The sequence below is a fragment of the Neofelis nebulosa genome, chromosome 9, assembly GCF_028018385.1.
Source record: "Neofelis nebulosa isolate mNeoNeb1 chromosome 9, mNeoNeb1.pri, whole genome shotgun sequence".
Classification (NCBI taxonomy): domain Eukaryota; kingdom Metazoa; phylum Chordata; class Mammalia; order Carnivora; family Felidae; genus Neofelis; species Neofelis nebulosa.
The window spans coordinates 2,510,040-2,526,513 of record NC_080790.1 but is presented as its reverse complement, the minus strand read 5'-3'; the positions used below and the strand labels follow the sequence as shown (position 1 = coordinate 2,526,513).

The 16,474-nt window shown below is 47.0% G+C and overlaps 1 protein-coding gene across 1 annotated transcript in view; it reads right to left on the bottom strand.

The window, feature by feature from the left end:
* Window positions 1–412: 412 nt before the first annotated feature.
* The window catches only part of DCDC2C (doublecortin domain containing 2C), a 113,753-nt gene continuing 97,691 nt past the window's right edge, over window positions 413–16,474 (bottom strand). Inside the window, 2 exon segments of the mRNA XM_058686332.1 lie at window positions 413–559; window positions 1,462–1,497. Of these exon segments, the coding sequence (XP_058542315.1) occupies window positions 413–559; window positions 1,462–1,497 (183 nt within the window).

Below are 16,474 nucleotides of genomic sequence, written 5' to 3'. Positions count from 1 at the left end.
CCGTGCTCACGGAGAGGATGAAAACCACGGATACGTGACATTGTTAGTGAACCGTGGGCATGGGTCAGGCACTTACCAGTACGTGCTCGCTGGAGGATGAAGAAAGGAGTCTGTAACCCGGAGGCCCCCGATCCGGAGGGAGGCCCCTTAAAGCCCCTTTAAGCCCCGCCTTCGTAGAACCAGACCAGGACGCGCAGAAGAGGGAGCACAGGTGTCGGGGCCCCAGCACACTCCCCCCACACCGGCTCGCAGCCTGAAACCACTCGATCCTCTGGAGCCACATTCCCCCGGGCTGGAAACAGGGATCGGAGACGCTCACGAAAAGAGCTACCAGGGAAAAGTGTCGACCGCGTCTCACAAAGAGCGACGCAGAATTCACCTTTACTCCTCATTCTTCTCACCTTTGTGCTCATCAGTCTTTGTGCTCATCATCTAGGCTGTCGGTATCCCAGCCTGCAGAATACGCCGTCTCTAAAGACAGGGATGCTTTCCGGCTCCGGTCTGGTCCCCGAAGCCTGGCCCAGGCCTCGCCCTGCGAGGCGATGTCGCCAGTGTGATTCTGCAAATAAACGGGTGAACCCGTGAAGACCGCACTCGGTGCCCAACTGGAATTAGTGCCTTTTTAAGATGAAAAGCCCTGTGTCTGATCACCGATGTAAAGCAGGCCGGATTGAATGAAGTGCGCGTCCCCCTGATGAAGCTGTGTCACACCCGGGCTTACTTTCCAAAGATTCCCGGGTGCAGGGCTCAGGGGCCAGGACCCACACGGAAGCGTCGCCATGATTTGGAGATTGGGGAGATCGAGTTCCAGCTCCATTCTGAGCTTTTGGAGCAACTAGAAAAACAAATGCAACGTATCTGTGAGTGAGTCGAGGCATGTTTTATGTGCTGAGAGCTGGCGTGTAATTGCTAGAAACACAGCTCATCGTGTTGAAGCAACTGAGAAAAACACATTGAAAAGAAGTAAAACGACATAAAATATAGCTGGAGCTCGTGAATGATACGCCACTTATTTTCCTTGCACACCATATTGGATCACAGAGAAGAGTGATGTCATTATTTTATTTTTTTTTTTTTTTCAACGTTTTTTATTATTTATTTTTGGGACAGAGAGAGACAGAGCATGAACGGGGGAGGGGCAGAGAGAGAGGGAGACACAGAATCGGAAACAGGCTCCAGGCTCCGAGCCATCGGCCCAGAGCCCGACGCGGGGCTCGAACTCACGGACCGCGAGATCGTGACCTGGCTGAAGTCGGACGCGTAACCGACTGCGCCACCCAGGCGCCCCATTTTATTATTTATCACTACTGGGACTTAGCCATATGAGGCTTGGCTGAGGTATCTGGATTTCAGACCATTCGTTTTCTGCTTTTATCATTAATCATTCCTCCAGCCAAACACCGGAGCTATGGAAATGCGGAGATCCCAAGCCCCCAGCCGTTGTGAGTGTGCGAGACTTACCTGCACGTCTCCATGTGCGCCGTTGGGCCGAAGATGCTGCGAAAGCATAACGCCATGCAGGGCTGGTGCTGGGAAGTCTCTCAGGGGCCACCTGGGCCCCCCGCTTCCCAGGCTAAGGGTCGAGGCCTGGGGAGAGGCAGCATCACACCGGAGAGCACCTTCATTCCTAGATGCATGGTTTGGGTGAGTAATGTAAGTGCCCCCGACCTATTTTCTTTTTTTTTTTTTTAATTTTTTTTTTTTTTCAACGTTTTTAATTTATTTTTGGGACAGAGAGAGACAGAGCATGAACGGGGAAGGGGCAGAGAGAGAGGGAGACACACAGAATTGGAAACAGGCTCCAGGCTCCGAGCCATCAGCCCAGAGCCTGACGCGGGGCTCGAACTCACAGACCGCGAGATCGTGACCTGGCTGAAGTCGGACGCTTAACCGACTGCGCCACCCAGGCGCCCCCTCTTTTTTTAATTGTTTGTAATATTTATTTACTTTTGAGAAAGACAGAGGGACAGCGTGCAAGCAGGGGAGGGGCAGAGAGAGAGGGAGACACAGAATCCAAAGCAGGCTCCAGGCTCCGGGCTGTCGGCACAGAACTCGATGCGGGGCCTGAACTCACGAACTGTGAGATCGTGACCCGAGCCGAAGTCAGACGCTTCACCAACTCAGCCACCCCGGCACCCCCAACCTATTTTCTTATTTGCAAAATCCCCTCCTTGCCCTCCTCCTGCTCCTCCTCATCATGGTCCCCCTCCCAAGAGGGGAACGTTTGTGTCAAATATTCTAGAAGCAACATGACTCCGTAGAGGTGGGCTCAGGCACTCAGCTCCGGGTCACTGGGGCATCCCTCCATGGATGCCCTAAGACGGCACAAATCGCTCACCTCCGAGGGGCATGACTTCCCGTGGCCCTTCAGCCACCGCACTGCCCAACACGACTGGGCCACCGGCCACACGTCACTGTTGAGTCGTCGAAATGTGGCTACTCCAAATTGAGATGTGCTGTAAATGTAAAACATTTGCTGGATTTGAAGGGTGAATAACAAAAAGAGTCAATTATCTCCTTCATACTTTCCTAGTAATTACAGGGAAACGGCAACATTTCAGTATAAGAGGTCCAATAAAATATATTACTAAAACTAATTGTACCTGTTTCACTTTTTCTTTTTTTTATTTTTTCTTTGGTTTTTTTTTCAATATATGAAATTTATTGTCAAATTGGTTTCCATACAACCCCAAAAAGGTGCCCTCCTCAATGCCCATCACTCACCCTCCCCTCCCTCCCACCCCCCATCAACCCTCAGTTTGTTCTCAGTGTTTCATTTTCTTTTAATGTGGCTACTAGAAAATGTGAAATTGCACACGTGGCTCCCATCGGTGGCCCACATTCACTTCCTCTCGGAAGCTGTCCTAACACCCCCGCTTGGCCCAGCCTGGCCGTCACGTGGGATTTCCTCTTCGTTCAGCGGCACCCGCAGTGAGACAGCAGCCCAGCTAAGACGAGGGGGCTTGTCCGAGGCAGCCAAGCCCTTGGCCCCGGTCTGCCTGCTCCTGGAATCTTCACGCAGCAGTAAGAACTCAGTCTACACCCATTCTTGCCTTGAAAGCTTCACTGTCAATTTTCAGGCTTTCCCCATGGCATCATTTAAAACAGACACTCTGGGGGCGCCTGGGTGGCGCAGTCGGTTACGCGTCCGACTTCAGCCAGGTCAAGATCTCACGGTCCGTGAGTTCGAGCCCCGCGTCAGGCTCTGGGCTGATGGCTCAGAGCCTGGAGCCTGTTTCTGATTCTGTGTCTCCCTCTCTCTCTGTCCCTCCCCCGTTCATGCTCTGTCTCTCTCTGTCCCAAAAATAAATAAACGTTGAAAAAAAAATTTAAAAAAAAAAAAATAAATAAATAAAACAGACACTCTGGAGATACTATAATCCCAGGGCCAATGGCATAGTTGAGTGTTCTGGGTTAATTGTGTCCCCAGGTCCTAACCGCCAGTGCCCATGCATATGAACTCACTTGGAAACTGGGTCTTTGCAGAAGCAATTAGCAAGGATCAGGTCCTACTGGACTAGGGTGACCCTAAATCCAGTGGCTGGAGCTCTTATAAGAAGAGGAAATGCCTGCTGAAGACAGACACAGGAGCACGCCGTGGACAACAGAGGCAGACGGACGGCGCAGTCCTGCGGGCAGGGATGGCAAGGATAGATGGCCGCCACCAGCTGCTGGAAGAGGCAAGGAAGGGTCGTACCCAGAGTCTCAGAGGGAAGCCGGCCCCTGGTGCTATGTCACTTGTGGTACTTGGTGACAGCAGCCCTTATTATTATGCTGTCAGGGAGGGACCTTGCTGCAAAGCTCGCGTACTCTCCATGATGAAAAGACTTTATTTTGCAGGTTCATAACTAAATAGCTGTCTTTTTGGAAAAAATGCGTATTTTTTTAATTGTTTTTAATGTTTTATTTTTGAAACAGAGAGAGAGAGAGAGACAGAGCACGAGCAGGGGGAGGGGGAGGGGCAGAGAGAGAGGGAGACACAGAATCGGAAGCGGGCTCCAGGCTCCGAGCCGTCAGCACAGAGCCCGACGCGGGGCTTGAACCCACAGACCGCGAGATGGTGACCTGAGCCAAAGTCGGACGCCTAACCAACTGAGCCACCTAGGTGCCCCTGGAAAAAATACATATTTTATTAGTAATCATAAGACATAGCATCTAAAACAAAGCATGAAGAGTACATAATGCACAGTTCCATTTGTCAAAACACAGTTTGGTGACAGAGTTGACCAGCGGTTACCTGGAACTAGGCGTGCAGGAAGAAACAGGCCACCAAGGGGCACGAGGGAACTTTTGGGGGTGATGGAAATGTTTTGAATTTTGAATCAGTGGCGGGTTCATGGGTCTATATGTTTTTCAAAACTCTTCAAAATGCACAGTTCAAATGACGCAGGTCCTTGTACCTTTCGATTAAGTTGATAAAAAACTAAGCAGGGCATCGTAATAAACTGAGATGTTATTTGATAAATGTTAGTAGAGTCATTTCCATCCTGACTTGGCGTTAGCAAGGTCTCTGCTACCCTGCACCACCTCTACTGTTTTAGCTTCTCGAACAAGCTTCTGGACTGCAAAGTCGGGACTGTGAACTTCTGGTTGTAGGTGTCCGTGGCATAGATTTTATTATTTTTCATTGAAGGAAAGATTTTTGGGTTTTTTGGGTTTTTTTTAATTTTTTTTTTAACATTCATTTATTTTTGAGACAGGGAGAGACAGAGCATGAACAGGGGAGGGTCAGAGAGAGGGAGACACAGAATCTGAAACAGGCTCCAGGCTCTGAGCGGTCAGCACAGAGCCCGACGCGGGGCTCGAACTCACGGACCGCTAGATCATGACCTGAGCCGAAGTCGGCCCCTTAACCGACTGAGCCACCCAGGCACCCCTGAAGGAAAGATTTTTGTACTGCTGACACAGTGAAAGGAAGTGAAAGTCGAATGTTAACAGAAAACAAACACGCTTTTAAAAATCACATTCAGGTCAGAGTTTTTATACTAACATTTTTAGCACACGTATAGCCGCAATTTTTTTCACCTTTTAAATATTTCACACAATGCCTCGTGTGGTCCCATTGGGTCTCTTAGCCTTTCCTTTACACTTTCTGAGCATATTTTTTCACAACTGATTTTCATCCATTTGAAAGAACAGGTGGAAATAAGACTGCAAACAAACGGTCAAACGTAGGAGTCTTTAAAATCTTGTCTAGGTGGGTCACATCTGCTTGACACGCTATGAAAAACGATTAATCACAAACTCCTCACCTAAAGAAACTGCTAATGCTCAGGCTAATCACAATGCTCTCGTCATATCAATAGAGTAAGCAAATGATGCAAATAGTATTTTAAATATCAGTGAATCTTGATGACATTTTAGCTACGCGAGAGTTTTTTTAATGTGAGACACACACGCCCCAGTTTTCTTCTAGCCTTAAGTGATGGCATCATCCACCATTAACATACAATCAAAAAAAATTTTCTGCATCCTTTCCACCAAAAAGCGACCACATAGACAAAAGAGCTATCCTGTGCCACGGCACTTTGTGTTTACAAAGGCGCTCTGACGGCTTTCAGCCAAAGGCGGGGAGCTGGGACCTGGCTGGACATCGATACAATTTCCATGCACACTCAGGAACTCCAGTGAGCACAGAGTTAGAAATACTTTAAAGGTATTCTTGGAAAAAAACAGAAAATATCTGGATGAAAAGGGCTGAATATGACCACCACAATGACCCACAACGATGTTCATTTACATGCCTTGCCCTGTTTTTCTTCCACACCACACAATTTCATCACATACCTGCTTAACCAATTAGAGATTCGGAGGCGGGGGGACTATTACTTGGCCATTGGTAGAGCGATTGTCGGCCCCATAAGTCATCAGAAGCGTAGATAATGCGCTCCAACACTGATAGGATTTTACCTATTTTCGTGTTCACCCACGCCCAATACTAAATAAAATGTACGTGCCAGCATGATACCACTGTAGGCAGATTTTTCAGAGAATTCAGACAAAGTTGAATTCTTTCAAATAAAATTATTTGTTAGGTATATCCTATTGGATCCTTAAATGCATTGATTTTTTTCAGTGATCAGTGGAGCCTCTTATTAACAGACAGGTTCCCCCCTTTACTCTGTGAACCACACGGAGTTTTATTCAAGTCAGTGAGAGCATTGGCCCACAGTGGTACCTCTTCTGGCATTTATTTCACAGGACTTGTGAGAACGGCTGTAGCTGCCCACCCATCATCTCAAAAGGTTTCTAAGGAAGGGGCGTCTGGGGGGCTCTGTCGGTTAAGTGTCACCCTTGATTTCGGCTCAGGTCATGATCTCGGGGTTCATGAAATTGAGCCCTGCGTCGGGCTCTGCACGGACAGCACGGAGCCTGCTTCGGACTCTCTCTCTCCCTCTCTCTCTCTGCCCCTCCCCCACTCATCCTCTTTCTCTCCCAAATAAATAAATAACATTGTAAAAAATCTTAAAAAAGAAATTCTAAGGACAGAACGCCCACACCGAGCTACAGTTCTTTCACATCTAAACAAAAAGAAAATCTTGGGCTGAACAGAGCTTATCTTTACCTTCAAGGTCAACAGCAGGACGGTCCTCAGTCAGGCTGACAGCCTGGTTCCTGGGCATCCCCAGGACTGCACCGGGCGCTAGGCTGTCCTGACTCTCAGACTCTGCGTCGCTTTGCTTGGGGACGCCTCTCATGTCTTTGGAAATAAAAGACAAGCAAGATTCCAGCTGAAGTGGCGACAAAGAGATCATTGTTCCAGGGTTTGGCAGAGAGTAAAGGAGGCTCGGTGTCGTCGCGGCCAACTGCTATCACATGCAGCGTTTTCTTTCCAGCCTTAGCTCACGACGCGGCCCAGAAATAAAGGTGAACCATCGCTTGTCAGACACGGGTCGGAATGAAATGTAATTAGGAAGAAATATGTGTCCTGACTGTCTAGAAAGACCGAGCTCCCTGAAAATCCAGGCAGCGCGAGCCCGGGGAGACTACTTGTGGGAGCAGCGCGCCAGCCCCTCGCCCTCCTCATGACCCGAGGTCAACGGAGGCCAGGGCCCGTCCGTCACAGGTAGGCCGTTAGCCTGCGTCTTGTCCTGTAGGAAAGCGGATGCAGCGACGTGCCCTCGAGCGAACGCAGCTTTGTTGTTTTACACGCTCAAAACACGTGCGATTTCAAGGACTTCGAAATGCACGGTTTTGTTTATCAAGTACGCACGCCTGGGTTGTCCCACGTACAAATCACTCGTTTCTGAGGATGATGAACAAGCAAGACAACAGTCAAACAAGTGCACCGAGGCTCACAGACTCCAGTTGGGTGATGGAGGCCACACAGCAGGTATGCAGGGGCCCGCATCCCTGTCTCCTGACTCCAAGTCATGCTCCACACTCTCCCGCTGTGTGTCTGACCCAAGCACAGGTTGTCTGGGCCCCTTCACCACGATTCTGTGGGTCAGCCGCGGGGAAGGAAGCCCGACTTCAGAAAGACCAGCCAGAGAGGTTCTACCCTACTTGAACCAGGAACAAAGGGCTGGTGGATATCGACCAGCAACAGTTGATTTTTTTTTTATTTTTTTAAATGCTTATTTATTCTTGAGAGAGACAGAGACAGAGACAGAGCTCGAGTGATGGAGGAGGAGAGAGAGAGGGGGAGACACAGGATCGGAAGCAGGCTCCAGGCCCTGAGCTGTCAGCACAGAGCCCAACACAGGGCTCAAACTCACAAACTGAGGGATCATGACCTGAGCTGAAGTCGAATGCTTAACCAACTAAGCCACCTAGGTGCCCCTGGAATTGATATTCTTGGATCATCTGCTACATTCTGTTGAATGTGGCCTCTGCCCGTGGGACTCCCGCCTTCTGAACATCAGCACACAAGCAAAATGGCGGCACTCTGGACTCATCTCAGCAGACTAGGTTTGGTTTGTGGTTGAGCTCAAGTGCTCTGCTTCAGCATCAGACATGAGCAGCACAACAGAGCCCCTCACTGAATGTTAGAGATACAGAAAACAGTCGAAGAGAGGCGAGGTGAGGCGAGGCGAGGCGAGGCGAGGCAGGGCCCGGCAAGGCAAGGCAAGGCAAGGCAAGGCTGGCAGGGCAGGGCAAGGCAAGGCGGAAATAGAAATAGACACAAATGAGTTACTTCAAATCTCTACTGGCATTCCTCGGGGTGTCAATTATTTCCAACTCCTTTCATTAGGAGAACTGGAAATGTACCCAGAGCAGCCCATGGCCTGGATTGACATGCAGACTTCTAACTTTGTCTTTGTGATCTGACATTTCTAAAGGTCTAGAATGGAGAACGGTTTGTATTTTGTGGTGATGTTTTAGAATATGAACAACAACACAAAGCTGGTTGGCCATGGCCAAGGAAACCCCGTTGGCTTCGTGCTTGCTACAGCGACGGTGTCTGTGGAAATTCCATCTGGGGCTACGGTAACTCCGTATCGGACCTATCGGGACCCCCGTAAGCCCGGGCGGCCATAATTCCAAATTCCATGTAGGAGCTCACCGGGAGCTGTTTGGGTAAGTTATTTCCTGTAGAAAATAGCTATTTATTTCCTAGTTATTTCCTCTAGAGGCGCCCACAATTACTGTGGAAAAGGTTAAACTGGAACAGAGGGGTTTCCTAGCCGCTGTCCAACCTCGGTGCAGATCTACACAGCAAGCGGTTGTGAGAAATTTCCCCAGAGACGCCAGCCAACCAGAGGCCGGCTCTCGTCCTGCCCCTCAGTGTATTGTTATGTACTGACAACCCACACCACTGGTTGTCGAATGGCAGATTAAACATCAGAATTAACTGAGATGCTAAACCAGATAGAATAAAAATAGAATCACAATGAGAATTAACGCACACTCTCGTGAGGAGTGGGGTGCGTAGGTCCAGGCCAAACACAAATACATAGAAAGTCAACGGCTGAGGGTGTGTGGAGGTGGGGCACAGCAGGGTGGTCCTCAGGGCTGCAGCCTGTCACCATTCTGCCCTGTGTCCCCAAGCACGGTGGCACACGTGAGTGCCATGAAGGCTTGTGCGGGGCACTGGAGTGACACTCCGGAGCGGGAAGCATCTAGGTCATGGAGTGGCCGCCCCCCTTGCTCTCAGAGAGCATGAGGCTAACGGTCCTGGACCAGGGTGCCACGCCAGAAGCCCTTCCCTAGCTGTGTCCGGCTTCCTAATTCGTGCTGCCAGTGAGTTAGCACTTCATCAGCAACAACTACGCAGCGGGCTGAGGAATGTTTTGGAATATAAAGGATTCCTAGGACCACTGAATTGTGCAGATGTGGGTCTAGGTTCATCATGAGCGAAGCATAATACGGATTCTAGACATGGCGTTTGTGAAGTACGATCGTGATTCTTTACAACCAAAACTGGGGGCGGGGGGGCCTGTCATTAGCATCCGACTTCGGCTCAGGTCATGCTCTCGAGGTTTGTGGGTTCGAGCCCCACGTGGAGCTCGCCACTCTCAGCACAGAGCCTGCTTGAGATTCTCTCTCTCCCTCTCTCTCTGCCCCTCCCCCACATGAGCTCTCTTTCTCTCTCTCTCTCTCTCTCTCAAAAATAAATAAACATTTAAAAAAATAAATTTTAAAAAACTAGGTAGATACTGAACACAAGTGTTATGGAATACATTCATTTTTATAAAAGTATTTAATTAAATTTTGCAAAAAGTACATTTCGACTATCAACTTTATTAAAATAATTTTATTAGTTTTTTTATATTCACTAATTATTGTTTCCATTTTGCCTTGTAAGAATTCTGAATATTTTACCAAGAAAGCGCTCTCAAAAAACATCATGAAAAACCCACCTAATTTAACTTTTATTTACCTAGCTTTATAATTTATTGGTAAAATGCTTACATTTTATATTTTGCAACTGTATTTTCCTTCCTTTTTTTTAATGTTCTTAAACATTTATTTTTATTTTTATTTTTGAGGGACAGAGAGACAGAGCATGAGCATGGGAGGGGCAGAGAGAGAGGGAGACACAGAAGTTGAAGCAGGCTCCCGGCTCTGAGCTGTCAGCCCAGAGCCCAACGTGGGGCTCGATCCCACAAACTGTAAGATCCTGACCTGAGCCAAAATCAAGAGTCCGATGCTCTACCAACTGACCCACCCAGGTGCCCTTTCATTTCTAATCTTTTAGGTCAGGGGTGGTGGATTTTTTTCTATAAAAGGCCTGTGTTATGTCATTAAGAATGATTGGAGGTGGTATTTTCCTACAAATAGAAAACCTGAAAATGGAGCCTAAAGGCAGAGAAGAAATAGTAACAGAAAACATTCGCAGAGGCAGCCTGTCAAAATTTTAATAACAATAAAGATGAGCACACTTTTGTCAAATACGACCCACGTAAAATTTATGAAGGGGGCATCACAAGTTTATTTTGTGAAAATTTAAGTATGACAGCAAATACGAGCAAGAAAATTATTCTAAATCAAATCCACAACTTGAGCAATTTGCTATTTTTGCCAATTTCAGTCATAAAAAAATGTAACTTCCCATATATTTTGATTTTGTTTCTATGAACAAATATTGATTATGAACAAGTACGAAGGATTTTTGTTAGAACTGTTTACAGCTTGTTTATAATTTTTAAATGCAAAACAAAAAAAACATAGTGTGTGGGTCTCCATTAGTCACAGGCTCCGCGAATGTCGGGACGGGCCCAGATGAAAGCACAGGAGGGGCTGCTTTCTGGGCAAACAGGACAGAAGCCTACACACTGAGAGATACACATCAGGTGTCTCCCTGAAAGACTGTTTTTGGTCACGGAAATCCCAAATGAGAAGGTGCAGATCCCCATCCCCAAGTTGCCTCCGGCCCCCGTTCCTCAGGCCGACGGGCGATGATGCCCACGGCGTCTCCAGAATCTACTGTTCCTCCCTCACTTCCCAGCACAAGTCTACCCAAAACGTCCACTCTGGTGCACCAGCCACCCTGGCCTGCTGCCCGGCCATTGAGACCCGGGCTCGCCTGGTATGGCCCCACCAGCCCGCCACGCCCGTCTCGACACTCGGTTCACGTCTGCCTCCTTGATGAAGCTTTTCCCTGACTACACATGACTGTGTCTCTTCTGTCATCTTGGACGGTACGTGTTCTCTGCACCCCAGGAGGAAGGTGCTCTGAAGTTATGTTGCCAATGAGCGATGCGTCACTCCCCAACAGGTTTGTGGTTCTGGTAAGACCCGGAATTTGCTGAGGCACCACCACACCGGGTACTGTCAGGAATTTGCCGTCCGCTCTCAAGGTGGTAGCAGTCATCCAATGCTATGTATCAACTGTATCTCAATAAAGCTGGAAAAGTTTTTTCCAAAAAAAAGAATTCGTAAACAAAAACAAAAGGGATGTAAAAGGAATTATCATGGGAAAGTTTTTACAAAGATAATGAGGGCTCAGCGACCGGGGGTTAACAAGGGAGGTAGCTGATATTGGTATTTACAAAGCTGGTCTCTCCTACTTCTCATCTCCTTATATTTTCTACCAGCCTCTATTAAAGCTTTAACAGTAGCATAAAAAGTATATAAGTGATTTTGGCTTTAAGGTTTTTCAAAAGAAATGAAAACATGCCAAAAATCAGTGTTTCTTGGAAAGCTCAAAGTTTTTGTTGGACAGATTTTTTTTTTTAATAGAAATAAAAGAAGAAGTTATGGTATCTCTGTTGGTGGGAATGCAGACTGGTGCAGTCACTCTGGAAAAGTGTGGAAAGTCCTCAAAAAATTAGAAATTGAACTACCCCGGGGCACCTGGGTGGCTCAGTTGGTTAAGCGTCTGACTTCAGCTCAGGTCATGATCTCACTGCTCATGAGTTCGAGCCCCACATGGGGCTCTGTGCTGACAGCTCAGAGCCTGGAGCCTGCTTCAGATTCTGTCTCCCTCTCTCTGCCCCTTCCCCACTCGCTGTCTCTCTCTCAAATATAAATAAAACATTAAAAAATTTTTAAATAAAAATAGAACTACCCTATGACCCAGCCATCGTACTATGAATTTATCCAAAGGATACAGGAGTGCTGATTCAAAAAGGCACATGAACCCCAATGTTTACAGCAATTCTGTCAACAATAGCCAAAGTGTGGAAAGAGCCCAAATGTCCATCAACTGATGAATGGTTAAAGAAGATGTGGTTTATATATACAATGGAGTACTACTTGGTAATGAAAAAGAATGAAATCTTGCCATTTGCAACAATGTGAATGGAACTGGAGGGTATTATGCTAAGTGAAATAAGTCAATCAGAGAAAGATAGATATCATACGATTTCACTCATATGTGAAATTTGAGAAATTTAACAGACCATAGGGGAAGAAAAGGAAAAATAAATTACAAACAGAGAGGGAGGCAAACCGTAAGAGACTCTTGTACACAGAGAACAAACTGAGGGTTGATGGGCCGGTGGGGGAGAGGGGAAAGTGGGTGATCGGCATTGAGGGGGGCACTTGTTGGGATGAGCACTGGGGGTTGTATGTAAGTGATGAATCATGGGAATCTACTCCCGAAGCCAAGAGCACACTGTATGCACCGTATGTTAGCTAACGTGGCAATAAATTGTTAAAAACAAAAGAAGTTAAGACATCTAAGAGCTACAATTTGCCAGCCATCTCACCGGCACCTGCACCCTTAGGAGACAGGTGTTCCCTCACCTTTCTCCCATGGCTATCTGGAATTTCCCCATTATGCAGAATGCCAGAAATAGGTCAAAATAGGTCACTAGGAAAATAAGAAAAAAATTTAAACTCGCCAATTCTCAAATGTTTTAAATGTGAATATCCTACGTGTGTTTCCTTCTTCCCCCAAGGAAAGGAGTCAGCTCAGTTAGCATATCAACTTGCTTTCCCACCGAAAAGTGTGATGGGGAAACTTTATTCGAACTGATGTGTGTTGGTGTTACCGGTGTGCAATACCGCAGACACACCACATCTAATGTTACTTTTAAACCTCTCTGAGTGGGCCATCCTAAACCTCCACGTTCACATTCAAATCTCCATTCTAAGTGCTTTATTCCTGCATTTAAAGTGAGCAACAGAAGCTAAGGAGCAAACATAGCCTCAGATGAGACTATGAGGTGCAGTTGAAGTTGGGCTTTCACTGAATTTTTCATTGTTTAGCTGAGTCACCAAGCACAGATGCTGCTTGAAGCACCCCAAAATCCTGGTGACGGATGGGATTCTCAGGCAAGATGCCTTGTACCCACCTGCTTCTAGATGGATTTCTACATCACTAATATTTCATTAAAAGACAGGGTGCACCTTTGGGGATGCCTGGGTGGCTCAGTCAGTTAAGCATCTGATGTTGGTACAGGTCATGATCTCATGGTCTGTGAGTTCAAGCCCCGCATCGGGCTCTGTGCTGACAGCTCAGAGCCTGGAGCCTGCTTCAGATTCTGTGTCTCCCTCTCTCTCTGCCCTTCCCCCACTTGTTCTCTCTCTCTCTCTCTCTCTCTCTCTCTCTCTCTCTCTCTCTCTCTCTCTCACACACACACACAATTAAATAAACATTTTTTTATTAAAAAAAAAAAGACAAGGTGCACCTTTGGACAACCCCAGAGGCGCTTTAGGAAATGACCAGGGAACCAAGTAAAGGGGTCTGCCTATTTCAGAATGAACAAGGAGGTATCACTTCTCTGTCCTACATGGACTCATCCAAGATCCACAAAGCAAGCCCAGAAGGCTTGCAGCTGGGGCCAGCCTGCACAATTTGTGCTTCAAACTCATGCATTTTCCGCAAATGAGAGCCCCCAACATTCATCCACGGTCTTCCACATTCTTGATTTGTATGTCCATAAGACACGTTCTGTTATCTTGTTTCCAGGCCACAATAGATTGAAGGTAGTCAGTACGGTGGGGAAAATGAAGTGTATAAACAAGTTCAGTGGGGTAGTAAGAAGAAGAGCTTGCTGACAACAGAGCCAGAAAGAGAAGGACAAAAACAACCATCACTCGGGACACCATCATGCGGGACACAGGGCTCTTCAGTCCGCACACCATCACACGGCAATCTGTCTTCATAATGCTCATCCTGAGACAATCACGTTGAGTGAGTATGCAAGATGCCCTTGCACACAGATTTACCCTCCCAGGGTGTGCACACAGGAGTGTGAGCATTCCGCAGCCAGAGTTCAGTGAACAACCACACCTGTACCCCAGTCCTTGCAAGGACCAGCTGCCAAAGTTACTAAAATCCTGTTCTGGGCTGGATGGGTGTCTGCTCCTTGAATGGTGCCCCTGGGTCAAGTGGAGGCATATACAACACCCTTCCATACCCCCTTCCTACACCTTCAGGAAAAAAAAAAAAAAAAAAAAAAAAAAACTTGTCCACTTGCCCCAGGAAGAATAAGAACCCCATAGTCTATAATCACTCACCATTGATGGGCAAAATCTCTCACCCCACTTCCCAGGTATTTCTCTACCAAAATTATTTATTCTCCCCAAAATCACCTTTCCAAAGGGGCAAAAAGGCAAGAAAATGTTCCATCTCTAATACAGAGAAATTCTGACAAGAGACAAATCCCCTGGAAAGCACAAAACTGAAGGCAAAATCCAGGACATCCATTTCAGGCCAGGATGGGGTCACAGGGGCTGGACACACTCTCTGCTTAAACAACTGGAAAACCAGACAAAATATATGATTTTAAGACACTGGACAGCCAGCATAACTGTGGTCCCCCAAGAAGGGAAATAAACAAGGGGGCCATGATTTCTTGGCTTTCTGCCTGAAGGCGGTTTCCAGGCCACAGAACAGACAAGTCAGGAGAACCCAACCAGACCCGGTGGTCTTGAGAATGGGGGAGGGGGGAATCCGGGAGGAGGAGGCTGCCCAAAGAGCAAGCTCCAAGATACGCAGAGTCCTCCGGTGAAAAACTGGTCTGCATATCCAGGAGACAGAACCACCCAAGAAAAGACCCACCGTGAAGAAACAGACAACTCCCAAAGCCCACCTAAGCTGGAAACAGTTGACATCCCTGCCAGCCATGTGGGATGACTTCGTAACACTTGGGATGTCAGATAGACTCTTCCTAATCCTTCCTTCCCCGAGATCTGGAAGGCCAAGCCAAATGTACCCCTGGTATTCCGGGGATCTTCAGCAGGAAGCCACCCTTAGAACCCCCCCACTCTGGACCCAGCCCGCTGAACAAAGGATGTGAGGTGGACCCAGAAGTCTGTCCTGTGGGCTATGGGGTGATGTGACTCGAGTCCAGCCCAGCCGGGGAACCCCAAACCAAACAGAAACTGGCCGAGTTATCAGACCTTCTCCCTTTGCATTAGGTCAAGTGACAGTTTCTGCGAATTAATCTGGCACCTTCTGAGCTTTCTTGTTCACATACAAAACGTGAAGCAGTAGCTGTTCATGTGCTGGGTCCAGATGAACATGCAGAGATTTAAGTCATGCCGGTTTCATATCAGTGACACCAAATACTGAAGATAGAAAATCAATTTAACTAATTCCGGGGATGATTCAGTTTTTCATCCAGTTCATGGAACAAAGCAAATGGTTTTGGAATCCCGTTCTGTTGAGGAAGAAAGCACCCGACGTTACTGTGAACGTCATTGCGAATTCAGTGAAAAAGCTGAACGTAAGGCAAAATAATGGGGTTGTGGGGATCACGTGAGTCCACACTGAAGTGGAACGCTGTGTGGTGGTTCAGTGATACTCTTACCACACTGAGGACTGACGGAGTAGAAACGTACTTGGAATGGTCATGTGCTACATATGCAATATTCTACCCACCGGAACAAAGCTGTCATTGTCAAAGCTGGCATTTTTATATATCAAAGAGCACGCCAACTACAATGCTTTTGTGATAATGTTGTCCAACAAAAAATACCTCCCGCATGCCAAGAGGCCCTTCTCTCTCTGCCTCCTGTCATCAGCCATTGTGGAAACGTTTGCGCTTTGAGGAACCACTCTGTAAATCAAACTAAGGGTTTCCCAGCGTATTAAATATTTCTTGAAGTCTTCTAAACTTTCGTTGTATTTTGTTCAAAATCTGTTGCGAGCTTTGATGAGATTATACAACCCAAAGGACCAAAAGCTACTCTTGAAGTCTGGGCAGCCTGCAATTATTGGGGGAAAGCTTGAAAACAGGAGCTCGTTGAAATTTACCCTTACAAAAACAAGGAAAATGTCCAACATTTTGAATGACGAGAGACCAACTGGAGACCACGATTTAATTCTGAAATCCTATAAGTTTGCTTGAAAATATCTCAACCTTTAGGAAGAATTGTTTGATAAGAGAAGTATTTTTAACTGTACGAACTTATATGTTGTACCACAATAAGGTAAAATTCAGAAGCTTCGTGATTTCGCAGTATGTAAGTTTAACAAAACATTTCAGGAATCGTCGACAGAAACAACCTCTTTGATGCGTTTATAAAAATATTTGTCAATGAAAGACGCCCTAAATGGAAGCAACAGAGACGATAACCACAAAAAGTATTTTCCTGAAATCTTTACAATTTCAATAGTTTTTAAACGGTATGGAGG